Consider the following 27,838-nt stretch of genomic DNA (forward strand, 5'->3'; position numbering starts at 1 on the left):
ACAACTTACATCGAATTTTGATGAGTGCCAAACGATATTATAGAATATCAACTGTCCACCCGTTGAGTTAAATTCAAATTGATAAAATTAATTGTAGCTAGACTTGGCTCTAGGCTTATAATATTCTCACTTTGAATAAATTACAGAAATGACAGCATCTCATTCCTTATTCATATTAATAGATGATTCATTATTGGTACTGAAATATTTTGTGGTTTAGCTAAGGCTCTGTATTACATGAACTGCAATATACTCCTAAAAAGGCATATCGTTTTGGAACATTCGTAGAGAAATTTTATTGTTTTTATTTCATCCTTTTTTTTTTCCTTATGCATATATATGATCCTCGAGCTATACTGACACATGAAGAAAACAGACTCTTTTTGCAAATTTTACTGCTGACAAAATAAGTAAACTCAGTTCCTGTTCTCTTACTGCAAAACACATAGAGTGACGCAAGTGGGAACATCGGCAGATAGTTGATGGCGAATATATAGTCATTAATACACTCTGCTTACACCAATTTCGTTTCCTATACCATATGTCCATATTTCTGAAATTAAGGGTTTGTGTGGTACTGAGGCAAATGATTTTACGAAAATACAGCGCAGGCCCTATTTATTACGTTACCGGGAACCTTTTCACAACAGTTATAATCCTTTATGAGGTTAAGACCCCCAACATTAGTTTATGCACAGCTTGGATTGCCATACATGTCAGCCCATTAAGTATATTATCATTGATTTACAGAATTAGAATACTATGATACTACTGCACTATGCACGGACACCAGGCTAAAAATGACTTTCAAGTTCGTGGCTCCCTCCAACGGTAATGTTGGCATTCGATATGGTGTTGGCCCACCCTTAGCCTTGATGACAGCCTCCACTCTCGCAGGCATACGTTCAGTCAGGTGCTGGAAGGTTTCTTGGGAAACGGCATCCCATTCTTCACGGAGTGCTGCACTCAGGAGAGGTATTTATGTCGGTCGGTGAGGCCTGGCACGAATTCGGCGTTCCAAAATATCCGAAAGGTGTTCTATAGGCTTCAGGTCAGTACTCTGTGCAGGCCAGTCCATTACAGGGGTGTTATTGTCGGTAACCACTCCCCCACAGGTCGTGATTATGAACAGGTGCTCGATCGTTTTGAAAGTTACCATTCCCGAATTGCTCTTCAACAGTGGGAAGGAATAATGTGCTTAAAACATCAATGTAGGCCTGTGCTGTTATTGTGTCACGCAAAACAACAAGGGATGCAAGTACCCTCCATGAAAAACGCGACCACACCATACACCACCGCCTCCGAATTTTACTTTTGGCACTACGCACGCTGGCAGATGACGTTCACCGGGCATTCGCCATACCCACACCCTGCCATCTAATTGCGACATTGTGTACTGTGATTCGTCACTCCACACAACGTTTTTCCACTGTTCAATCGTCCAATGTTTACGCTCCTTACACCAAGCGAGGCGTCGTTTGGCATTTACCGGCGTGATGTGTGGCTTATGAGCAGCCGCTCGACTATAAATTCCAAGTTTTCTCTCCTCCCGCCTAACTGCCGTAGTACTTGAAGTGGAAACTGATGCAGTTTGGAATTCTTGACTGATGGTCTGGATCGATGACTGCTATTACACATTAGGACCCTCTTCAACTGTCAGTGGTCTCTGTCAATCAACAGACGAGGTCGGCATGTACGCTTCTGTGCTGTGCGTGTCCCTTCACGTTTTCACTACACTATCACACCGGAAATAGTGGACCTACGGCTGATAAGGAGTGTGGAAATCTCACTTACAGACGTATGAAACAAGTAACACCCAATTACCTGACCACGTTCGAAGTCCAAGAGTTCCGCGGAGTGCCGCATTCTGCTCTCTCACGATGTTTAATGACTACTGAGGTCGCTGATATGGAATAGCAGGCCGCTGTGGCCGAGCGGTTCTAGGCGCTTCAGTCTGGAACCGCACTGCTGCTACGGTCGCAGGTTCGAATCCTGCCTCGGGCATGGATGTGTCCTTAGATTAGTTAGTTTTAAGTAGTTCTAAGTCTAGGGGACTGATGACCTCAGATGTTAAGTCCCATAGTGCTTAGAGCCATTATGATATGGAATACCTGGCAGTAAGCGGCAGCACAATGCACCTAGTACGAAAAACGTATGTTTTTTTGGGTGTGCGTATACTTTTGATCACGTAGTGTACTTTTAAGACCATCACTTTGGTATTTAAATTTGTTTCTAGTTTAGTGTGTGTTGTTGTATGTGATGGTAGGTCTCACAGCTTTTGAAACCCCAGAATGAAAGAAAACAGATCATAGTTCTCTCCAATCTGCAGCTGTAGAACATCGAGGCAACTGTGACGAGCAAAATTCTGCATGTGCTTTGGTAATTCCGTATATCTCCATTTCACATTAGAACAAACAATCTGGCAAAGACCCATCTTTCAGAGGAATAATTCTAACTGTTTGTAGCGGTTATCAGTTACGTATCCATTTATTTACAGAAGCTGGTTGCGACGGTAGTGATGCTTTTAAGACGGCCGCTTCAGTATCTTAATTTGTTTCTTAGTTTAGTCTGTGTTGCTACATGTAACACAATGACGAAGAACAAATTCGTTTTTCGTAGCTCAGAAAGAAAGAGCACATATCATACGGAGACAGTTAACAATGTGTTGGTCATGCGCCCGGTAGCTGGTAGTCGACTCCGAAGTATTACGCACGTGCTGAGCACGTATTTCAAGCGCAGCTGCAACTTCTCCGTGAAGAGGAAGACGTATAACGAGCGAAACACACACGCGCAGCAGCTGGCCGTTTGCGTGCATCCCAGGCAGCGCTCGCGAAGAGGCGTGGCAGGGCGAGAAATACGGATGCCGCCCTTCTTCAGCCTGACCCCAGCCGAGCCCGAGTGGTGTGTAAGTGCGCCTGACGTGCAGGCAACCCTCACAGCGCACCAGCTCCGCGCTACGTGCGGCCCGCGCAGACCTTTTAGCGGAATGGGCCCTGCATAAAACAGCATACCGCATCAGGCACCAGCGTCACCGGTGTGAAAGGGACACACCATCTCCCTCTAGTCATTCACAGCACCCCAAGTTGCGGAGTGACGTGTACCACTTGCTTACTCCAGCAGCTGATCCGTCGCAATCCACACATTTCAAAATGGAAGCAACGGCTTTTCAGTCGAGCTAGAGACTACAGTGACCGATTCTTTTGAAAATATCTTATCGTCCGACACAATCACATTAATTTCAAGAGAAATAACCCGTGACAGTTTTGCAATGTGTTTTAAATATGTATTCTTATTTTAATGATTACCTTTAAGTTTTCTGATTTTCATTTACAGAACAAAGCACACAGTTTAATGTTTTTACATAGTATAGGAAACTAATTTTACATATTTGATATACATTTGTAGCTGTTTGAACTTGTAATCATATTTGTTTCGCCTTGATAGCTATTGGCTGAAGTGCAGAATGTTGTACTGCCGGCAGTGCACTCTCCGCCCAGATCGAACTGGTAGATGAAATGAAAATAAAGAAAAGACAATTCGGTGTCACCGCTGTTACCTTGCTTCCTGGCTATAGAACATGATTTTGAATTTCGTTCTCGACTATTCTGGTTTTTCAAGTCTATACTGATCGAAACTCAAGTTACTTGTAGTCGCAAAGGTCGCATTCGACAATGTTTCCAGACATCGGCTTAGTGTCGACCTTAGACTCCAAACGGTGCCGTTTGGTTAACAATTGAGTTATTAGTTATGGCTCTGATGGCTCTGAGCACTATGGGACTCAACTGCTGAGGTCATTAGTCCCCTAGAACTTAGAACTAGTTAAACCTAACCAACCTAAGGACATCACAAACATCCATGCCCGAGGCAGGATTCGAACCTGCGACCGTAGCGGTCTTGCTGTTCCAGACTGCAGCGCCTTTAACCGCACGGCCACTTCGGCCGGCATTAGTTATGAAATGTAACATAGTCGAAAAGGAAACTTGGATATTTGAACTTCTGAAATGCCCGAGGGCAAGGGTCGACTTAATTCTTATGCTTTTTTCTGGAAGTAAATCTTCAAAAAGTTCTCATTTCTACAGATAATACAGTTTACCATCCACGATACCAGAACCACGGTCACTAGTATACACAATATGATTACGAAGTGTGCGTGGAGTAGAAAGCTCCGATGCTGACGTCAAAAGCAACAATACTATTGCTCGATAGCCCACAGCAGCCACAACAAATGGTTTTATCACTGCGGTTATGGGTGAATAGAAGGTTTCCTTACGTGAGTGTGTGCCACCCGTTGTGTTCTCCGCAAAGCCTACCATCATTATACAGTAGTCTTGAATGAACTGTGGCATGAGCCCGAACAACAGGGGACTGACGTTCTAAGACACGTATTAAAACTCTGGAATACTGCATTGATAATGGCTAGTTACTAGCCGAAATCTAGATTTGCTTCATTAAAGCTTGAAAGGAAAGGACGCCTGATTGCTGTGCTCCACTATTTTGAAATTCATATCACAGTCGTTGAGTGCATTCCACATTCCTAATGGATGGAATCTTGATCAAATAATTTAGTTGTAACTGGGTGCACAGCCGTGATAAATATCTTGAACGAAATTCGTTTTCTGCAAGGACTGTCATTTATTTCCATTTTATTATTTTGAGTATGCGCCATTTCAGCTATCTAATCGTTCTCAAGAAAAATTTAAGCCGTTAACTGCATATGTTTTGGATTACAGTCATTTTCATTAGCAATCTGAGGTTGGCAAGGCCTGAAATGGCTTAACTGCCTGTTTCTGACTGTACTGTGCCGGATATCATAGTTAAAGCTTTCCATTCTTGTGAGCCGTCTGTGGTTGGCCGGGCGTGAAATGGCTTAACTGCCTGTTTCTGGTTGTACTGTAACGGATATCATGGCTAAACCTTTCAATCCCAGTCAACCATGTGAATGTTTAACGTAAAACTTCTAAAATCGTATTTGTATGTGTTGAAGTTCGTGTTTGTAAGCGTCTGGTTGGTATCTGAGAAATGTTTAAAACTTACTTTGGTATCAAAATGTGTAAATTGCAGTGCAGGGCAATAGGAGAGTGTTAAAATGAAATTTTGAACGTAAGTATTTGAAGCTCACGCCACACGCTGCGAAATCCAGACTAGACAGTACGTAATTCGCCTGTGTCCATAGCTCGTGGTCGTGCTGTAGCGTTCTCGCTTCCCGCGCCCGGTTTCCCGGGTTCGATTTCCGGAGGGGTCAGGGATTTTTTTTGCCTCGTGATGACTTGGTGTTGTGTGATGTCCTTAGGTTAGTTAGGTTTAAGTAGTTCTAAGTTCTAGGGGACTGATGACCATAGATGTTAAGTCCCATAGTGCTCACAGCCATTTTTGAACCAATTCGCCTGCGAGAAAGTAATCTATTTTCAATGAAATTTAAACATGAGATTTGATTGTAAAAGAAAGGACTCAGATTTAAATGTTGCCCTGAATATTTTTTAGCTTAATATCTATTCTTACGGACAATCATAGTACCAGAACTGTTATTCTAGCTACACACCAAATGTGCATAAAATTTAACGCATCTGACTTTCTTATAAAACTGTTTGGAAACACACAAGATACCACCTTACTGAGATCTACTGGTATTAAGCCCCAGAACTAATATGATAATTTCGCAGATACATTCCGACGATCACTGTGGACTTGAACGTCGTTGATAACTAAATTATAGGCCTACCTGTGCACACGGAACGCTCGTCAGTTCTGTAACCTGTTCCAATTCAGATAAAGATGAAACTGTAAAAAATAAGATTTGCTTTACTGTACTTGCGATGTGCAATGAAAAGCGGTATCTTATCACTTTTCATAAAATGCTTCTGCAGCACACAACTCGCGATGTGCAGTGCAAGTGTAGAAACACAATCATAAAGGTGAAGAATGAAAAATGAGGAACTAAATTTACGTCTAACAAATGAGAAGAAAGACTCTAGGTGTAACTATGTTTCATTAATCCATAACAACAACACATCCTTTCACAGAGTTCTGACAACTAGACAACTTAGCAAAATATATCTTAATAACTTTCCTGTGTACAATTACTTTACTTGACACTTGCTTCAATTATAAGACAAATCCATGTGCTTCATTATCAAATTTCTATAGTAAACCTTAGCCATACAGTGTTCTAACAACATGAAACTACACTATTACGAATATAAAATGACTGGATTACCTTTAAAAAAATTCCCTTTTGTCATTCTTGCATTTATATCTTCTCATTTCCACAAAAATTTTCCTCAGAATGTGTTATTAAAAAATTCTGTTTAAATAATGCTGCCTCCACTTTATGGAAGGTCAGCTTCCATCCATTTCAAACCAAATACAGAAAGAGTGTCTAACACACACTGCCTGGGAGAACATTCTTACAAAGAATGTGGTTATATCGATACTACGGAGCAGGAGTACATTTTTCAAATCCTCAAGTTAAGTCCCATTTGTGACCAAAACTTCATGAAAATCGAAATGGCTAACAAGACAGTCCCCTTTCACATGGACTACTGATGGAAATGACTGTAACGCAAAACATTTGTAGTTAACGGGTTAGGTATTTTACTTGAGACTGGTTACACAGCCTAAATGGGGTGGTATGCAAAATAATAAAACGGAAATAAAGAACAGCCGTTGCGTATCTATCTATCTATCTACATCCATACCCCGCAAGCCACCTGACGGTGTGTGGCGGAGGGTACCTTGAGTACCTCTATCGGTTCTCCCTTCTATTCCAGTCTCGTATTGTTCGTGGAAAGAAGGATTGTCGGTATGCCTCTGTGTGGGCTCTAATCTCTCTGATTTTATCCTCATGGTCTCTTCGCGAGATATACGTAGGAGGGAGCAATGTAGTGCTTGACTCTTCGGTGAAGGTATGTTCTCGAAACTTTGACAAAAGCCCGTACCGAGCTACTGAGCGTCTCTCCTGCAGAGTCTTCCACTGGAGTTTATCTATCATCTCCGTAACGCTTTCGCGATTACTAAATGATCCTGTAACGAAGCGCTCTGCTCTCCGTTGGATCTTCTCTATATCTTCTATCAACCCTATCTGGTACGGATCCCACACTGCTGAGCAGTATTCAAGCAGTGGGTGAACAAGCGTACTGTAACCTACTTCCTTTGTTTTTGGATTGCATTTCCTTAGGATTCTTCCAATGAATCTCAGTCTGGCATCTGCATTACCGACGATCAACATTATATGATCATTCCATTTTAAATCACTCCTAATGCGTACTCCCAGATAATTTATGGTATTAACTGCTTCCAGTTGCTGACCTGCTATTTTGTAGCTAAATGATAAAGGATCTAGGATACATACATACATATATCCTTCAACATGATCATGCTTCCGTAAAATTAACATAGGCCACTGCCGACTGCTACTTAGATCAAATGATAGATTTCATTTAGAATTAGGTTACTTTGAGACCTTTATAAGATAATAACCTCTTATAGTTATAATTTATTTCGTTATATAATTAAATTTTTTTCTTTTGCTCTCACGGGGAGCCCCAGGAGGAATTGTCAGTATCTATGGATATGACAAGTACGCTCATTTGAAAAAAGAAACTTCACATGGACATGTGCTCTATTACTAATGGGTACGGAGATACAACACATTTAATTCACATTTGTTTATTGGCTAGTTAGGGAAAGTATAGATGCAGTCACACAAGCAACATATGGTTGGCAAATCAGACCTTCACGGCTGATATCGGCGATACTGACGATAGTTGACTTACGGGCATAGGGCCGTGTTCCAAGGCAGTATTCCCTGCCTAACCTTTCGTCTTCGACTGCTAAAGGCTTCAGCAGAGGTTTTAACTTCTCAAACAAGCTCAGCAAGCCGAATTGTTTATACATATCGTCCCAACCGTCGGTTCGTGACGTCATCAGACCAATGCTTAAGATCGGAGAGTCGGCACACGTATGTGTGGTGGAGAGGAGTTGGGTCTCTGTTTTATTTAGCATTAGGGCCCATAATCTGCCTAATCTCCAATCTTATTTTTTTATGCTGAAATTATTTTTGCTTTCGAATTCTATGGCTTAATAAAAACAGTGTGTCAGAGAAACAAATTGGGTGGTCCTCTGGCCACATTGTGTGATTTGTTACTGCTGATTTAACAGTCCTGCCCAGAGGCAAATTGCTCTTATGTCGTTCTAAGCGGGAGTTAATTCTTCTTTTTTTAATTTGTATGAACGCTTGCCCGTAAGTGGATTGGATTTTATAAACTTCTTGTGAGGCAATAGGCGGGCGTAGGACTAGGAAACCACAAATTTGTTGCTCTGCTACTGTGGTCTTAGCAAGATCTAATAATTACTACGCTAGGATGTACAGAGAGGCCATAGAAATTCAAAAGCGCAAAAACAATTTCAACAGAAAAGAGTAGAATTGGAATAAGACAGTTGCAGGTGTTGGTGTTAAATAAGACAAACAGCGCCAACCCTTCCGCACGACGAGCTCCTCACAGCATACGTCTGTACAACTCCGCGAGTTTCTGCAGTGTTGCGTACATAAAAAAAGAGAAAAAAGAGACATATAAGTTTGTTGAACTATATTGGGTCTGTAACAGCTTTCTGAGTCATTATAGCCTTTAATGATCCCTCCATTAGTGGAATACAAAACTTTAGGCAGATAGTTATACTTTGGACCACGGCCCAATGCCCTTTAGTCACGTAGCAGCAATATCACAACACGTTCTCCCAAGAGTTCACAAATGCATTGACGTTGACCGTGGGATATTTATTTATTTATTTATTCTGAATTCTACAACAGCTGTAAAGGACATGGATAATGGTACTTAGAGGTGAATGTGTTCTTAAAAACGCATTTCAACAGACACATTGTAAAAAAATTATTCTAATTTTTAGTAATTGTTGTACATGTGCCAACATGACAGTTTATTGAATAATACATAAAATAAATAACAATGCTTTCTATCTCCAAAGCCATTCGAATCAAAGCTTACGTCCGTAAGTAGTTTTTCGGTTCAAATAGTAGTTCCTGACAGATCTTTAAATACTGACCCTTCCTCCTACGACAGCCTGAATACGGTGCTCAAAATAAATGTTGCATATTCCTTATTCTTGATACTGGACATAACAGGACACAATAATGATTTTGTTATGTCAAGTACAGTCATAAGCAAACAAAAATAAAGAAGACAAACACATTTTCACTTGATAAACACAAACAAAAAACAAAAAGAAAACCTTACAAAAGATTCAACTGTCATCTTGCACAACACATCATTTATCAACGAAAAGGCACTTTCCAGTGCGGTTAGCCATACTCCTTAGCAAACTGTTCAGAGAAGCTTGGGCAATGTTTCCCATTCCTCCACAGCGGCGGGTATACTATCCTATAATGTTTCTGGTGGAAGAGGACGACTGCAAACCGCTCGTATTAACATTGTCCATCGACTATCAGTGCACTTGATATCCGAAGAATGTGGATGCCATTCCATTCGACTAATTCTGGCTCACAGGATTGAGTCGATGGGGGCGTGCATTTCGTCCATCCCTATCCACTATGCTCACCAAATAGAGCCACAGTGCGTGAAAGGATGTTGATTCTTCATACGAGTCATCCTCCCATCTACTGTCGCAAGGGGTGTCCTCCAAACGAACATGATTCCATCTCCAGGCGTGACTGAATCGTTTTGCTAAGGATGGTGATCTACGGCACAGCTAAGATGTAAAGGTTGTCCTCGTTGCCTCCACAACCGAAAATCAGTATAGTCGGGTTTTAGACTGATAACGTATCGGATCAAGAAAGAGAGTTGTGTCACACTGCTGCCTAGCCTATAAAAAGTGTATTCGCACCTCTCCGTACATTATTTAGAGCAGGACCCTTGAGATGTCTTACGGCACGTAATACCTGCTCATGGAGCCTATTTCGTATCGTTTGTGTTAGCACCCGCACTCACGTAGCTTTTCGGAACAACTGCCATAGACGTGCAGCATTGTGTTGACTGCTTCTGTCTGCTGTTATACCCAGATATGTTTGCGCCCTGTATCTAGAAACTTTTTCCAAATTCTAGAGACATCACACTGACTCACAGTGAAATTCGCTGCGACGTCCACCTGTCTCTTCCCCTGCTCCATTTGGAACGCTGATACGATTGTATGTTATTGTTGTCCGAACGATTCGGTAGCAACACAATTCTGTTAATGACACACGGCACCGGTAGTACAATGTTTACAGGTGACACAGTTGCTATAGACTGCACCCCTCACGCTATAAAATGGACTGTTTCCGCTAGAATTACCTTAAAAACAAACCAACTTACTGTTATCGTAACGTACTTCTGAGCCATAACGTCCAATGTTAAAGTTTCTGTGATAAGCAACATTTATTTTGACCGCTGTAGTAGTAGCAGTAGTGTAGTTTGCTTTTGTTTCTGGGTAGCAAACCAGAGAACTGACAGCAAAGAAATAAATAATGCCAGAATGAGATTTTCGCTCTGCAGCGGAGTGAGCGCTGATATGAAACTTCCTGGCAGATTAAATCTGTGTGCCAGACCGAGACTCGAACTCGGGACCTTTGCCTTTTCGAGTTACAGTCTCGGTCCGGCACACAGTTTTAATCTGCCAGGAAGTTTCAAATCAGCGCACACTCCGCTGCAGAGTGAAAATATCATTCTGGAAAAATCCCCCAGGCTGTGGCTAAGCCATGTCTCCGTAATATCCTTTCTTTCAGGAGTGCTAGTTCTGCATGGTTCGCAGGAGAGCTTCTGTAAAGTTTGAAAGGCATGAGACGAGATAGTGGCAGAAGTAATGCTGTGAGGACGGGGCGTGAGTCGTGCTTGGGTAGCTCAGTTGGTAGAGCACTTGCCCGCGAAAGGCAAAGGTCCCGAGTTCGAGTCTCGGTCCGGCACACAGTTTAAATCTGCCAGGAAGTTTAAAATAAATAATGGATCTGCTCACTAGAGTGGTGTGCGCTGACCGCGAGCGTTCGTGCGTGTGCCCGCAGGCAACGTGTTCGTGATCGCGGCGATCCTGCTGGAGCGCCACCTGCAGAACGTAGCCAACTACCTGATCCTGTCGCTGGCCGTGGCCGACCTGCTGGTGGCCTGCCTCGTGATGCCGCTGGGCGCCGTCTACGAGGTGAGCAGCCAGTGGACGCTGGGCCCCGAGCTCTGCGACATGTGGACCGCCTCCGACGTGCTCTGCTGCACCGCCTCCATCCTGCACCTGGTCGCCATCGCGCTCGACAGGTACGTCACAGCCGCGCTGCACCGACACCGCTGGACAGTAGTGTAGGCTCCCAGCCATCTATCCAGACCGGGGCAGGTTCCTTAACTGACCACTTTTATGCTGCATATTTAAAAGAGTGTGTGCTATATTTTTACAGGAAAAAGTAGGGATCAAAACCAGAAAAGTAAAATTCCTATAAACATAGGTTTGGAAAAAATACTTGAGATAGAGGCCATTTCGCTTGTGCAGAAAACAGCCAGTACTCAATGGTGCAAGATGATTTTCTGTCCGTGATTATTGCTCATTTCTTATTGTTTTCATTTTTTTTCTTTCTATGCTCATATTGGGATATTATGAATTCTGTAACTTGTCTGTGTTTAATCTTATGAACTGAAACTAGAATAATTTGGAGTACTATTCTTAGAACTCGCGTATTTGTGTTGTCATCCTGAACAACGCTAGTCGTGTAATTACAACATAAATCGCTCAGAATTGAGCTGTCGTTGTTTGTTGTTGGGGGTCTTCAGTCCGAAGACTGGTTTGATACAGCTCTCCACGCTGCTCTATCCTGTGCAAGCCCCTTCATCTCCGAGTAACTGCTGCAACCTACATACAAGGGTGCGTCAAATGAAAACCTTAAATTTGTCATAACAAATCGAAATTTAGCGCCGTTATCCTGTAGATTGGTAAGCGTGCTACAAACAGCGTGCAGAATGGCCTGTAGGTCGCAGCATAGTGCAGGTGCACACATACCATCACAGTATCAGTATAAAGATGGCCGTCCCACTTGCGACTTGCACCAGGGAAGAAAAGCGTTCTGTTTTCGGTTTTTGCGTAGTGAAGGTGTGAAACCTATTGAAATTCATAGACGAATGAAGGTTCAGTACGGTGCTGCATGTTTGTCACAGCAGCAAGTCTACGAATGGAGTAGGAAGTTCGCAAATGGTGTGACTTCAGTGGAAGATGCTCCTCGTCCAGGCACAACGAGTTGTGACTCCACAGAACATTGCAGCAGTAGAAGCCATAGTGAAGAAAAACCGCCGAGTGACACTGAATGACATTGCAGCATGTTTACAGATTAGTCATGGTGCATGAGTGGTTGCGCGGGCTACCAAAAGAATTTTGTTAATGGAATTTATGCACCTTGTAAGCGCTGGAAGACTTGCATTGAGTGTGGGGAAGATTATGTTGTACCACTTCTGCACAATAAATAATATTTAAAAAATATTTAAGGTTTTCATTCGACTCACCCTCGTATTTCTGAATCTGCTTAGTGTATTCATCTCTTGGTCTTCCTCTACGATTTTTACCCCCACACTTCCCTCCAGTACTAAACTGGTAATCCCTTGATGTCTTAGAAAGTGTCCTATCAACCGACCCCTTCTTCCAGTAAGGCTGCGCCACAAATTTCTTTCCGCCCCAACTTTCTCAGTACCTTCTCATTAGTTATGTATCTACTCATCTAACCAACACATTTCAAAAGCTCCTTTTCTCTCCTTGTCTTAACTGTTTATCACCCATGTTTCACTTCCATACATCGAAACACTCCATATAAATACTTTCAGAAAAGATTTCCGGAATCTTACACCTATATTAAATGTTAACAAATTTCTCTTCTTCAGAAATGCTTTTCTTGTCATTGCCAGTCTACATTTTACATCTTCTTTTCTTCTTGCTAGCATCAGTCATTTTGCTATCCAAATAGCAAACGTTTTCTGCTACCTTAAGTGTCTTGTATTCTAATCTGATTCCCTCAGAATCACATGATTTAAATTGACTACACTCCACTATCCTTGTTTTGCTTTTGTTGATATTCATCTTGTAGCCTCCTTTCAAGACACTGCCCATTCCGTTCAAGTGGCCTTCCAAGTTCTTAGCCGTCTCTGATATAATTACAATGTCATCGGCGAACCTAAAAGTTTTAATTTCTTCTATCTGGACGTTAATTCCTACTCCAAAAATTTCCTCGGTTTCTTTTACTGCTTGTTCACTGTGCAGATTCAGTAACATTGCGGACAGTCGACGACCCTGTCTCAGTCCCTTCACAACCACTTCTTCCCTTTCATGTACCCAACTCTTATAACAGCCGTCTGGTTTCTGTAAGAACTGTAAATAGCCATTTACTCCCTGTATTTTACCCCTGCTACCATCAGAATTCCAAACAGAGTAATCCAGTTAACATTGTCAAAAGCTTTCTCTGAGTCTACAAATCCTATAAACGGAGGTTTGCCTCTCCTTAACATATCTTCTAAGAGACGTCGCAGGGTCGTTATTGCCTCGCGTGTTCCTACATTTCTCGGAAATTAAAACTGATCGTCCTCGAGGTCAGCTTCTACCAGTTTTTCCATTCTTCTGTAAAGATTTCGTGCTAGTATTTTGCAGCCACGACTTATCACTGATCGTTCGGTAATATTCACACCTGTCCGCACCTGCTTTCTTTCGAACTGGAATTATTAAACTGTGGAAATATATTTTTAATTAACTTTGCCAAAATGATTAGAAAACAGAATTTTACATTAAATAAGCTGTTCTGTGAAATTCTACTGTGCAGTACAGTGGGGTGCTACAAAGTGTGACGTCACACAATACGTGACTTGCAATTGCAGTTGACAAAGTTAACAGAATAAAAATACTACACAAAATTAATAATCAAATTTTGAATGAATAAATCACCAAAATGTTTCCATAAAAGTCCCCTGTGAATTTACGTACACAATGCGACTGAGTATATCTCCAAACACAAAATGATGCACACAAGATTATAACACTATACGGTGGAAATAAAACTGTTACCATACTAAATTAAATCTGAACTGAACTTCGCTTAAACTGACCTGGTAACGAATTTTGAAAAGCAACTGTTTTAACTGCACTGTAAATGGCTCTAGCAAATTTGTGTCGCTTACCTGTGGCAACGAACACTTAGTACTGCTCGAAGTTATGCATATAGAACATGCAGCGTAGGAGCAAGCAAGTTAGATAAGAGAAAAGCCTTTCGTAAGTTAAACATAAGAACGTGCAACTATTCTAAGGAGATCAGGTCTTAGTTTTAGCCACAGTGTTCCGCAAAGTGTAATGCGGCGACGCATATTATAAAAAAATATGAAATTATTTCGTCTGAAGGAAAGCTAAACTTCAACAACCTGTGTCGTCTGACTATTATAATCAGCTTTACAAAATTTATTTTTTATGACAAATTTTACACTGCCAAGTGATTAATTATTAGAGATGGTAAAGGAGTAATAAAATCTATAATCTCTGAGTGCAAGCGATGTGACTGATTACTATACTTGGTCTCGTCTGAAGAATGAACTAACTCAAGGAAACCAATAAAGAAAAAATTCCACTAAAACTTACCGTTTTTCAAACACATCACAATTACGAGCAAGCGAGCAATGCAACAACAACTATACCTCGTAGTGATCACTTGTCCAGATAATTTTTACCGAATTATATGCCAAAATTCATCATCCTCTATGTCTTTCTCTGTGTGCTCTGCAAGCTATTTCAGGCTGCTCAGTAGCATGGGCAACACTCGTCTCTCTCTCAGTAGCTTCTCTCATAACGCTCACTGCAACGACAATGCTACTGATAACCGAAGTCCACAGTCCTGTAGCCAGAACCTCCGTGGCATGGCATCCGCCTATCGAAAACTACTGTTTGGAAAATGTTTAGCGTGCAAATCCATTCATGTGCATCGTCCATTCCGACGGACGCGGGCAATTTCAGCAGGACATGCGACACCCCACACCTCCAGAATTGCTGCAGAGTGGCTCGAGGAACACTCTTTTGAGTTTAAACACTTACGCTGGTCACCAAACTCTCCAGACATGAACATTATTGAGCATGTCTGGGATGTCTTGCAACGTTGTTCAGAAGGGATGTGCATCCCCTCGTACTCTTACTGAGTTACAGATAATCCTGGACGTTTCGTGATGTTAATTCCCTTCATCACTAGTTCAGAGATTAGTCGAGTCCATGCCACGTCGTGTTGCGGCACTTATGAGTAATCGCGGGGGCCCTACGCCATATTAGGCAAGTGTACTAGTTTCTTTGGCTCTCCATTGTAGTAAGCCAACTATGCTGACGTTCATGTCAGCTAACAGCAGTTACTATCGCAAGTCGTGTTTATGATACGAATGAATCCTTTCCGAAATCAAATTTCTCTCAATCACCTTTGAAGGGTGGATTGAAATAGAAAAAAATTTATCTTGAAGTGTCTCTAAAACTGAATTTAAAAACAATTTTTCAAGCTTACGCAACTGTCAGGGGAGTCTTACAACCTTAAATAAATGTATACAATTGAAAATAGTGCGCCTGTCAAAGCAGTCCTTAAAAGGAGATAACAGTTTTTCAGACCTTAAAACAATAGTAAGCTCGCACTGACCCACACTAAAAAGTGACCAATTTATTATGTAGACCCCCACCCCTCAGGTCGGGGACAGAAGTTACAACCAATTAACAAGTTGGAAGATTCGTGGAACGTGAGGTGCTGGAGGGGGCTAAGAAAGAGGACACAAGAAAGTCATATCAAATAACAACTACGCCGACGTGGTGTAGGAACACAGTCCACTCCGGGTAGCGAAGTTTAACCACTAATGGTGAAACACGAAGAACAACTTCCGAACAGTAACATTCGAATAAAGCGGCTCACCGAGAAGGGTAGTGGTCGGCAGGGCACCTCGCACAGACTCAATGCTGCAAGCAATTCCGTAAGACGACACACTTTGCCCCGTCGAAACCAAGTTCCGCCGTACAGCGCGCCGCTCCCGTGAAACGCTGCAATAGCCGCTAGCCGCTCCGAAGTCACCACTGCCGTCCGGGCACACCCTTGCCCTGGACGCTCCTCCTAATGGTACTTCACACACGCGGCCGTTCCACCGGCAGCCCGCGCTACCCTATCTGTGCCGCTCGCGAACCGGCTGTCCACAAGTTCCCCCTGCAGACTCTCTTCACGACTCCCCGATGGCTTCCACTTAAGACGCTGGCCAAAGCGAAAAGGCCGCTGCCAGATGTATACCTGCGAAGTAAACCTCTAGGAGAACGATACGGGCTTTATGAACTCGGAACGCAAGTATCACTACATATTTTTTTAGCTATTTATGTAAAGTGTGGAAATTAATTCTATATCGTCGGTTGTGCACCATACTGAACCTCGAAACAGATGAATGTCTTCTCATAAGACATTTGATATTTGCAAATAAACTGAGTTTTCCAACGTCTTATAATTTTTACCTGTCTTTAAAATGGTGTCTTCCATTAGTTTTCAATAGCCTGATTTCAAATTGTGTTTAATTTGTGTCTGTTTCTTTTACAATACTTCTACTTGATTTAAATTCAAAAACTGTGAATTGGTATGTGGTAGAATAATAATGTAACAGGTGGACTATTAAATACAGTAGTGACCATATTTTCTCATTTTAAATTTCAATCGAAAATCTGTGTCCATGTTCATGACCATTTTGAACATTGAAACATTTTTTCACTTTTGGAGAAACATGAATTTTCCGTATCAATTTTTGGAGCCTCAGTAGAAAGACTGCAGTACACACAAACTGAGTGCCATTACTTAAAAATCCGGGTAAGTTCAAGTAGGCCTGATGCACTGAAGGTTCTGTAACAAACTTAGTTCCCTCTATAGATAGTTCATCCACACCAGTAATCAAGAATATAGACGATTTTTCCTTTTATCGATGTCAATAGTGGAAAGATATCAAAATACGCGACCTAAATGACCGTAGCTTTTGATAGCATTGACGTAGAAGTTTAAATGTTTGTATCGTCTAGGAAAAGTAGGCTTTAGCATGTGACATAAATTTCAACTTGATGTGTCTAACCATTCCTCAGAAAAAGGGGTCATAACAGACAGAGACAGGCAGGCAGATAACAAGCGAAAAAATATTTTTTTCGTATGATATAACTACACATTCACTGTTTTCAGATTTATTTATTTACTTGTACCGTGTAACCTTGTATCTAACCAAATTTCATTATTCTATGTCAACGGTAAGTACCATATAGGTTTTTATAAGTGAGTTTGCAAGCATCAAATTATGTGACATAAATAGCTGTATTTTTGATTGCGTTGACGTCTAAGCTTAAATTTTTTGCAACGCTAAGGGACCATTATACATGACATAAATTTCAGCTTGATACGGCTACCCGTTCTTGAGAAAAAGGTATCTCAGCAGACGGACGAACGAACAGGCAGTCAGATACCAAATGACAATAATTTCTTTTTTCCTTTTTTAACATATTATCATTTTTCGAATTCTTTTTCCTTTAGCTGTACTTTGAAGCCTTGCTTCTCACCAGATTTTATGATTGTAGGTCAACGGGAAGTACCCTATACGTTTTGATGATTGAGTTTGCGAGTATCAAAATATGTGACATAAATGGCCGTTTATTTCGATTGCAGTTACTTAGACGCTTCAATTTTTTACCCAGCCAAGGGAACGTAGATCAGACTACGTGAAATAACTTTCAACTTTATACTTTTACCATTTCCGAGAAAAAAGATTTTTAACAGACAGACAGGCGGATGGAAAACAAAGTGATCCTATACGAATTCGATTTTGTCAATTCAGGTACTGAACCCTAAAAGTGGGTAGCAAAACATATCACATTTGTATCACAGACCAACTTACAGGCGAAAGTCGGAAAACTGTGGCAAGATGAAATACTACTCCCTGATTAATATCAGAAAGATGTATTTTTTATTGAAAAAAGTATTATTCAATATTTGTTGATTAGCATTTCCATTCGTTAATAAATACTGAATTTAAGTAAAATAAAGAAAAACCGTCACTTTCAACAAGATTCGAAGCAACAACATAACAAGACTTGTACACTATGCTCTCAGTTAGCTAAATCTATGTTAAGTACGGAATATTTTAATATGCTTGAAATGGTTTGTACTTGACCAAGGTTGGAAATCTAATATTTTAGGTGATTCTGTATATGTAAGAAGAGAGAAGACCACTTCAAAAGGTCTTTTTCTTAGTTTTCTGACTGTGACGTCGTTGTTGGAAACTGAACTTACGACATAAGCGAGGGGGCCTCACTATGTCATTTTCTACTCCTCTTACGACAGTATCTAAACAAACGTTTTTCCGTGTGTTTAGTAGTGGTTAATGTGTGAAACAACTTAATTCAGTTTACCAATGAGTAGATAGTCGAGTCATGATGTTTGCTGGCATCTAATGACCAATGAAGGACGTTTTCCCGACCTTAAGATTAGCACTGTAGCTGATACTTCTTACGAGCTTCACTGTATGCAAGTCGCGCCTTGTTTGTGATGAAACGGTCCGGAGGGTATCAGTTTTTTTTCGATAGTAAGTCATTATGTGTCAATAAAATTACGTTCTATACTGAACCGTGATTTATTTTCAAAGAATATTCATAAGAATTTATTTTATTTACTAGAGATTCATCAAGAACATTAACACATTTGATCACACTGCGTAAGCTTGGAAGTAGTTGCCAGGGAGTAACTGATGAAATCATAACCAAATTCCTTTTAACAAATGGGAATTTTATTCACTTTAATAGTGCCTAAAAGCATTTTTTAAAAGAAACAGATTTAAATTTATAATCAGAAAGCACCCTCTAAATATCAAACTTACAATTTATTCAGAGGCAGAAAGAAACAAGTTTTAATTGTACGTGCTTTCAGGCAGAGAACCTTGCAGCTCCATTTTGACACGGCCGTAGTTACGACCGCTCACAACAGCCTCTGAAAGACTACACTGATGCAAATCTGCAACACACCAGATTACTTTAAACTAAGAGTTTTAACAATTTACACAAGCACACAAACTATGCACCCCCCGTAGGAGGGATGGAAATGGTACAAAACACCAACAATTGAAGTATTAACCTTGCCACCGAAGGTGCAACCTGATATTAACTTCTAAGAAAAGTCTTACAGTGAAAGGGTAGCAACTGTATATACTAAAATGATCATTTAAATAAAAGCCCATGAAATGCAATCTTATATAAAATTCTACCACGTGGGCCAAACGATAGTTAAGATGCTCTACAGTACACAGATACTGCCTCTCAAGACCATAGGCAATAATATCAAAGTTTCCAAAGATCAAAACATATTTCAGGTATTAGGCCGTTACACTCCAAGCAATAAATTCGTTAACACACCAAATCCGACAAACATGACAGAGGCAGCTACTAACGTACGGCAGATTGATAGGGTCGTTACCGAACAACCCGAACCGCAGGTTGCTCTAACCCGCCCCTACCCCACAAGGGAAAAACAGACCACCCAATTTATAAACAAACACCTTCCCGCAGGTGGGCAAACGGAGAAGAAGGACGACCCCAAAGCAAAACGGCTGGTGACCTCACCAAGAAAACAAGTAGAATTAACAAGAGTAAATCAAACAACATATCACCAATCACTTAACTTCTAATAAACTGCGATTTCTCGAGAAGACCTGGCGCAGCACCCCCAATTCGCTCTCCCGAACCGTCCGCTGCCAGCCGCTTCAACGGACGCAGGAAGGCCTGGAGATCTCCCGTCTCACGGCATCGCAGCTCGCAGCGGCCAGTGATGTCGTGGTTGACTCCCGTTGCTCTCGTGTCGACCGCGAAGTCACTACCTCTCGCTATACGTCGCTGTACGCCGCCCACTGGACTCACGTGGCGACCTCGCATGCGCCGACGCTCAAGACGGACAAGTCATCTTGTGTCTCAGTGCGCAACCGACCAACCGATCGATCAACCGCCAATGACCATTGCCTGAGCAAACTCGAGCAGACTGGCGGCCTAACGCGCAGACTCAGATGCCCCGACCGGGCGTCAACTCGCTGATTTCTCTTACTGGCGGAGTGGAAAGACTCTCATTTTGCCGGCTTTAAAGTTTGATCCGAACGACAAACATACTAGCACTCCGAACGACAGATAGACACTAACTGCCTAACGAGAGACAGACTAGCACGCTGGAGACGAGAGGCTGACCCAGACTGACTGATTGGCGAGCTCATAGCGCCCCTTAAATACACGTGAACAGGCAACCTTTCCCCTTTCCCACCACAGGAAGACACCAAAGCTGGGATTGGCACAGCGGCGCCACCGCCAGAAACGGAGGACGACTGTTTCACACTACGCGCTGCGGCGCACTCTTCAACACAGCAATTTTTACCACGGCTCAGATCCTGCCGGAAAAAAATTAGTACATCCGGAAAGACGTCGTCGACTTTAATCCAATGACGGGATATGCCAGTTAGGTGATAGCAAATGTACTGACAACGGTTTCAACGTCGTCCGCCAACAGACAGCGTAGTGGCATAGCTACCAGTGCGCCATCTGTGTCTAACCTTGAATGGGGAATGATCACTGACAGTAGGCTCATTGTGGTGTAAACGTGTGAAGCAAGCAGGCAACCATGCCAAGGAGGCTCTCTCGTGCTTCCTACAGCCAAACAAGCGAGCTTGAAAGGAGTCAGAATGTGGCCATCCGATTGGTCCGATGGTTCTTTCAGAGAACTGCGACACAGTTTGGACGTGCTGCGCCAGCTGTGAAACGGTGCTGATACCAGTGGACACATTATCATACACATAAGCGAGTTTCTGGACGTCCACGCAGTGCAGATGACCACTGGGACTCTCGTATTGTAGGGGGAGCAGCGGCAGATCATACAGCTACCAAAGCACGTATAAGAGGACTTGTGATCCCAGACGTGTGAACACAAACTGTTGCGAAGCGGTTATCAGCAGTGGGACTACAGGCATGCACACCTCTAGACCTTCTTCCACTCACACCACAGCATCGACCTGCGAAGCTCGACTGACACCGTCAGAGGTCACCTGGAAGGTGGAATGGCCGACCACGATCTTCAGTGATGAAAGTAGATTCTGCCTGCACGGAAGTGATGTTCGTGTGCGCGTGTGACGTAGTGCTGGTGAGTGCTGTTTTGTAGAGCGCATTTATTCGAGACACACTGGCCCAATCCCTTGCCTTATGGTCTCACGTGCGATAAGCTACTGCTCCCGTTCACCTTTGGTGTTTCTGAAGGCGTTGTTAACTAGCTCTCGGAATGTGCAGAATATTGTTACACCTGTTCTTTTGCAGTTCTTACAACAGCAAGATGACGTGTTGTCCCAGCAGGGTAATGCTCGTCCATACACTGGCCGTGTGCTCTACAAAATGTGCAGAAATTTCCTTAAACAACACGATCTCCAGACTTGTCTCCAATTGAGCACGTGTGGGACATGTCGGAGACGGGAAGAGAATCCTGTGACTCGCCAACCAACAACTCCTACAGAACTATGTGAACAATCAGAACAGGCGAGGCATAACGTACCGCAGGACAGCATTCGTCATCTGTACGATCGACTGCATGCCAGGGTCAGAACCTGCATAGTCGGGCGTGCAGGGTACACTACGCACTAATATGGGTGTTTCAGCATGGGTCGATGCCTGATACCTCAGAACCGCAAGTACTATTGAGCTGTAAATGTAATCATTTCATATACTCCATATGCGATGTTGCAGTAACAAATCTTGAGTGAATTGGAAACCTCCGAAGGGGTGCACTAATTTTTCTTCCGGCAGTGTATGTTCCGCAATTCACAATCTTGTGTGGTGTCATTCTAAGCACTGATGAGTAAGTCAAGTCATCTCTTCTCAGAAACAGAATCATGGAATCTATGGGCTACTGATCTCAACAGTACTATTTCATAAAATTGAAATTCAACCCACCTCACCTACAGAAATTAGGAAAATAATAAATTCACTCAAAAGTAAAAGCTCACATGGAATTTATGGCATTTCCAACTGAGTACTAAAAGCTTGTTCCAACAAATAAGTAGGGTTCTCACCCACGTATGTAGTAACTCACTGAAACAGGGCATTCTTCCAGACAGACTGAAATACGCTATTGTTAAACCATTGCACCAAAAAGGGGATAGATCTGATGCTAACAACTACCGCCCAGTCTCACTTAGCTTCATCCAGAATTGATGAAAAAGTAATGTATTCAAGAGTATCGTCACATATTTGTAAAAATGAAGTACTAACAAAGTGTCAATTTGGTTTTCAGAACGACTTTTCAACAGAAAAAGTTATGTATGCTTTCACTGATGAAATATCAAATGCATTGAATAACCGAACATCACCCACTGAAATATTTTGTGATCTCTCAAAGGCTTTTCGTTGTGTGAATCACAAAATTCTTCTAGATAAGCTTAAGTATTGTATGAGTGGGACAGTGCACAAATGGTTTAATTCATACTTAACTGCAAGAATGCAGGTTGAAATTAACAATATAGATACTCTGCAAAAACTAGCCGACTCCTCTAAATGGGGAGATATCAAGAATGGTGTCCCACAGGGGTTCAGTCTTGGGTTCCTTATTGGTCTCAATGTATATTAACGACTTGACACTCTATAGTCATGAAGATGCAAAGCTAGTTCTTTTTGCTGACGATACAAGTGTAGTAATCACATCCAAAAAACAAGAATCAGCTGAGGAAATTGCAAATAGTGTCTTTCAGAAAATTATTAAGTGGTTCTCTGCAAATGGACGCTCACTAAATTTTGAGAAAACACAGTTTATACAATTCTGTACAGTAAATGGCATAACATCTTTGACAAATATAGACTATGAGGAGAAGTCTATTGCAAGGCAGAATACCCAAAATTTCCAGGTGTGTGTATTGATGAGAAATTGAATTGGAAGAAACACATCGATGATCTGCTGGAATGGTTAGGTTCAGCTACTTATGCTGTTCGGGCTATTGCAAATATTGGTGATAGACATGTCAGTAAATCAACCTATTATACCAGTTTTCATTCACTGCTTTCATATGGCATCATATTTTGGGGAAATTCGTCACTAAGAGAGAAAGTATTCATTGCACAAAAGCGTGTAATCAGAATAATAGCTAGGGCCCACCCAAGATCATCTTTCAGATATTTATTTAAGCAACTTGGAATATTCACAGTACCTTCGCAATACACATATAGACTTATGAAATTTGTCATTAATAGCCCACCCCAGTCAAAAAATAACAGTGAAGTGAATAGCTACAACACTAGAAGAAAGGATGATCTTCACTATTCTGGATTAAATCTCACTTTGTCACAGAAAGGGGTGAATTATGCTGCCACAAAAATCTTTGGTCATTTGCCAAATAATATTAAAAGTCTGACAGATAGAAAACCAACATTTAAAAGGAAATTAAAAGAATTTCTGAATGACAACTCCTTCTACTCAATAGATTAATTCTTAGATGTGAAGTATTAACTAAAAAAAATTAATTATTTTGAGTAAAGAAAACTAACGTTAAAGTGACACATTCCACATCATAACGTAATATCGTACTCATGATCTATGGAACAAGGATTTATGTACATATGTATGTATTTATGTACAGTGACATTGTGTATCAACTGTTGGAAGGATTTACCAAGTCATCAGAAGTAAGTGACTTTCTAAAGTTGCAATGAATGCGTAATGGAGACATCGAATAATGCTGCATTTTCTTGATGTGGCAGCTGTCAGTGATGTCAACAATAGCAAATGATGTGGGTATATGAAATGAACCTACGTGTATGCCTTATAAACAAACATCAAGATTTACATTGGACAGCACAGTGAGACATCCCCCTCAAACCACATGGTTGTGCTAGACATGTGTCGTTTGGAACCTGCAAGATTAATAATGAAAGCTGTTTTGCAAGAAGAAAGGTGAACGTTCCCCTCTTTACTAGTGGTTTCACTGTAAAACCACATGCTATAAAAACCTTATAAAACACGTTTTCGTAATGTATTTATTCTTATCTTAATTTGACATATACTTTATTTTTAACTATGTTGTGGTCTTCAGTCCTAAGACTGATCTGATTGTCTCCGTGCTGTTCAGGCCTCTTCACCTCGGTATAACTGCCGCAACCTACCACCATTTTGAAAATGTTACCTGTATTCACGTCTCAGGGTCCCTCTACAGTTCGCACGCATCACGCTTCCTTCTGTTATCAAATTGAAGACTCCACGATAGCTCAGAAAATGTCCGCTGAGTCGAGACGTGCCACACATTTTTTTTTCAAGAAAATAGTACTGTTAATAAAGATTTTATTGACATTGAACAAATTTTTAATGAGTGATGATACCCATATGTGTTCGGCAGAATTCGTGATCGTTTCAGGAGCAGAATAAAATGATGTGTGAGAATCAGTGGTAATCACATTGCACACCCCTTGTGGTGTTCCCACACATACAGGGACTGCTGACATCGCTGTTTCGTCCCCTAACCCCAAACCAACCAATGACACATATCTTAGCACGTAACAGCCCATGTTTCACTTTTACCAGACATATTTATAGGACTCGCTTGGTATTACTAATTAGTATTTTTCTCTGTATAAACAATAGCTTGAAGTTTTATGTTCCAATAACAAAATTTTAAATGAGATACCTGCAACTTGCAACATCCAAAATATTTGGTGTTATATTCATTGTAGACTCATAACACCTAAGATATAGAAAAAGTTTGCACTATCTACATCTTTCATTTGTTATATGATTATCTTAATGATCAGAAATTTTGTCGTCATATGACTGTATCCACCAAAAATATCTATGAAGTTATCAACGAGACAAAAATATCAGAACAGTTCAACTAATCCTAATATATATAAATAAAAATAGCACAATGAGCCACTCAAGAGTGGAGAACAAGGAAATAAACTAGAAGATTTTGACGCCTTATAAAGTGTTTTAGAAGTATTTTAGAAACTTCTGGGGCATATCGCTCACAAAAAATCAAGAGAAGTGCTTAAGACAGGCAAATATAAAAAAAAATATTTATTTTACAGTTGTAATGAAGGTTTAAAATCATTGTTTTCTAGGTAAAATTGAACAATTTCTGATAAGGGGATACATAGGAGCCTTCTAAAACACCCATGAAGGACTAAATGAAAGGACTGGATCTTTGGGGAGGGGGAGGGTGAAGAACGTCTTTCTCCTTTTATTGCACACAAACTTTAATTCACATAAACATTAATTCAAATAAAAATAATAACAAAAAATGTTGTTAAATGAGTGGTTACCAGATATCTAAACAGGCACAAATTTGTCCTTGAGACAATAGTTCTGAAACAGACACAAACAATAAAAGCAACAAACTATGATTGAATAATTCTCTGAACAACATGTTATAGTAATTACTAGTTACACATTAGACGGCAGCAGCCGATTTACACTAATGCAATTGTCATGTTATTATAATACCACATTTAACAGTAGAATAACAGGAATCAATTGTTGAAGACCAAACGGCAGAAGCCAATTTACGTTAAGGGAAATTTCATGGGATTATAGTAATGCGGTTACAATAAAAAGCTTTCAATGTTAAGTATCTCGAGTACTAGACTGTAGACAAACTGAACAGTGACAAAATTGACTTACAGATAGAAAATGACATGCTTGGTTAACGCATTCGTAACTGAATAAACAGAACAAGCAATTTTAAACATGCAAGTCGTTCATCTGAAACACAATTTAGCTAACGCCTGAAAAGGACAAGCAATAATTACAAATACAGAAATTCATTTTAAGTTTGTGGATCAAGACCAGTAAAAGACACTTGTAAATATACCTGAGCTCCAGGCGCCAACCAGTTACATACACGGACGCCGTACACAACAGACAGCGTGGACGACGGCCAGTTGTCCCGCTCAACCACCAATTACCGGCCCGAGAAATAGCGCGAGAAGTCTCAGACCGACTTTGTTTGACATATACTCGCTCAAACAATATTAACTTCAAAACAGGCAACTGCTATTGGGTGTTCCTGGAGAATAAACGGAATGTTAGGATCTACTAAATAAGAATGGCACGCAAGGGGCCGAAGGCATAGGTCAAAGCCACAACTCGGGCTCAGGGGTACAACAAAGCTTAAATTACGATCTTATAAACCACGCGTCCCAATACGATAACGAGCGCGCTACAACTTCAGCTACGTTAATAAATAATCGTATCCTAATAAACACAAGACAGTACACTTAGAACAATATTAGATAAAGCAACATGAAATTAATACCAAAACACGTTAAACAAATTGTTACTGCCTCTAAGCAGTAACGAAATCATACTCGAACCCCAGATATTTTAAACAAGCAATTCAAATCACATTAAGGAGGGTAGGACGTCAAACGGGCCGCCTTGAAGCAGGAGAGGCACCACAGGACATTTTAATTCCTACTGTCAATACTTTTACAAATAAATTCATAAAACTTTGTCAGCATGACCAGAAAGGATTCAGGATTCACACTCGTACCAGTGAGCGTTCAAAAACATAACAAAATAATTTTTTTTACATGTCAAATTTCATCATCACTTTTTCACTTACTATTGTCAGCATGCGTTGCTATAGGTACACTTTTCTTCATAAGTAAGAGGGATGTATAAAAATCTAGAATTTTCCAAATGTATTTAAAACTGCGGTAAAAATTCAGATAATAAACTTTAGAATTTGAGTTTTTTCTAGACATGAAGTTTAAAACATAACAGCTCATTCATTTTTTTCGTAAACTAAAGAAATTCTAGAGTTTCATACCCCTGTAAATATGGTTTGTATGCTGTGCAAAATTCGTCGAATAATCTCTCCTATTTATGAAGAAAAGTGTACCTGTAGTAACAAATGCAGCCAATAGTAAGTGAAAAATTATGAAACTTCAAACATAAAAAAGAAATTGTTACGTTTTTGAACTTCCACAGCCAAGAGTGTGAATCCTGAATCATTTCTGGTCATGCTGACAAAGTTTTATGAATTTGTTTGTAAAAGTATAGACAGTGGAAGTTAAAATGTCCTGTGGTGCCTCTCCTGCTCCATGTTGCCCCGTTTGACATCCTACCTCCCTTAACATAAAATCCCCTCACGAAAAGACACAAATAATAAATTAGTCTTATAATAATTACACGTCCTTGGTGGACCCAAACATTCACGACTTCGCAGAAAGTTCTAGTGGAACTACCATACATTGGTGGATCGGTCTGTTCAGTGATACACAGTGCTTTCTGAAACAGACTAAACACTAAGATTAATAAATAATGTACAATAAGCACCAAGGTTTAAATGGTAAACCAGAATATCGATGCAGACAGACGACAACAAGAATTACTAGCTTTCGAATGGCACAACATATTTCGTAGCGGCGAACTACAAGGTAAATTGTGCACTGAGTTTCGTGATTCATAATCAACCAGTAATCTGTCTCAGGTTCATCGCACTTGCAACATGGAGGGCAGAAAATGTGTCTCCAACGAATGACGTAAATACAGTGATATCACCTTATTACGTCAGCTGAAGTGAGTACACGTACAAGTTAGAAGGTTAACACTCCTTAAAATTGCTTGAAAATTAACGAGGTGAGATATCAGCGCCTGCAAATCCAATTACTTGAGCGTATTCATCTATCGAAAGTCCCTCCCTTCGACATAGCTTATGTTGCAATTTCAATTTCATCAATTCAGTTTACATCATAGATTGCTCGTTCACTTGTACGAAATATGACCTAGAACAAAAAATTATTATCAGCTACACTGACTGTTAACCACACACACAGTCACTCGGAGATGGGTTAATAT

At 40.9% G+C, this 27,838-nt stretch overlaps 1 protein-coding gene across 1 annotated transcript in view; it reads left to right on the forward strand.

The window, feature by feature from the left end:
- LOC126474609 (5-hydroxytryptamine receptor-like) overlaps window positions 1-27,838 on the forward strand; it is a 191,516-nt gene that overhangs the window by 11,692 nt on the left and 151,986 nt on the right. The window contains exon 2 of the mRNA XM_050102086.1: window positions 11,006-11,249. Coding sequence (XP_049958043.1) covers window positions 11,006-11,249 — 244 coding nt within the window. The remainder of the gene's footprint in view (window positions 1-11,005; window positions 11,250-27,838) is intronic.

The sequence above is a fragment of the Schistocerca serialis genome, chromosome 4, assembly GCF_023864345.2.
Source record: "Schistocerca serialis cubense isolate TAMUIC-IGC-003099 chromosome 4, iqSchSeri2.2, whole genome shotgun sequence".
In the NCBI taxonomy this organism is placed as follows: domain Eukaryota; kingdom Metazoa; phylum Arthropoda; class Insecta; order Orthoptera; family Acrididae; genus Schistocerca; species Schistocerca serialis.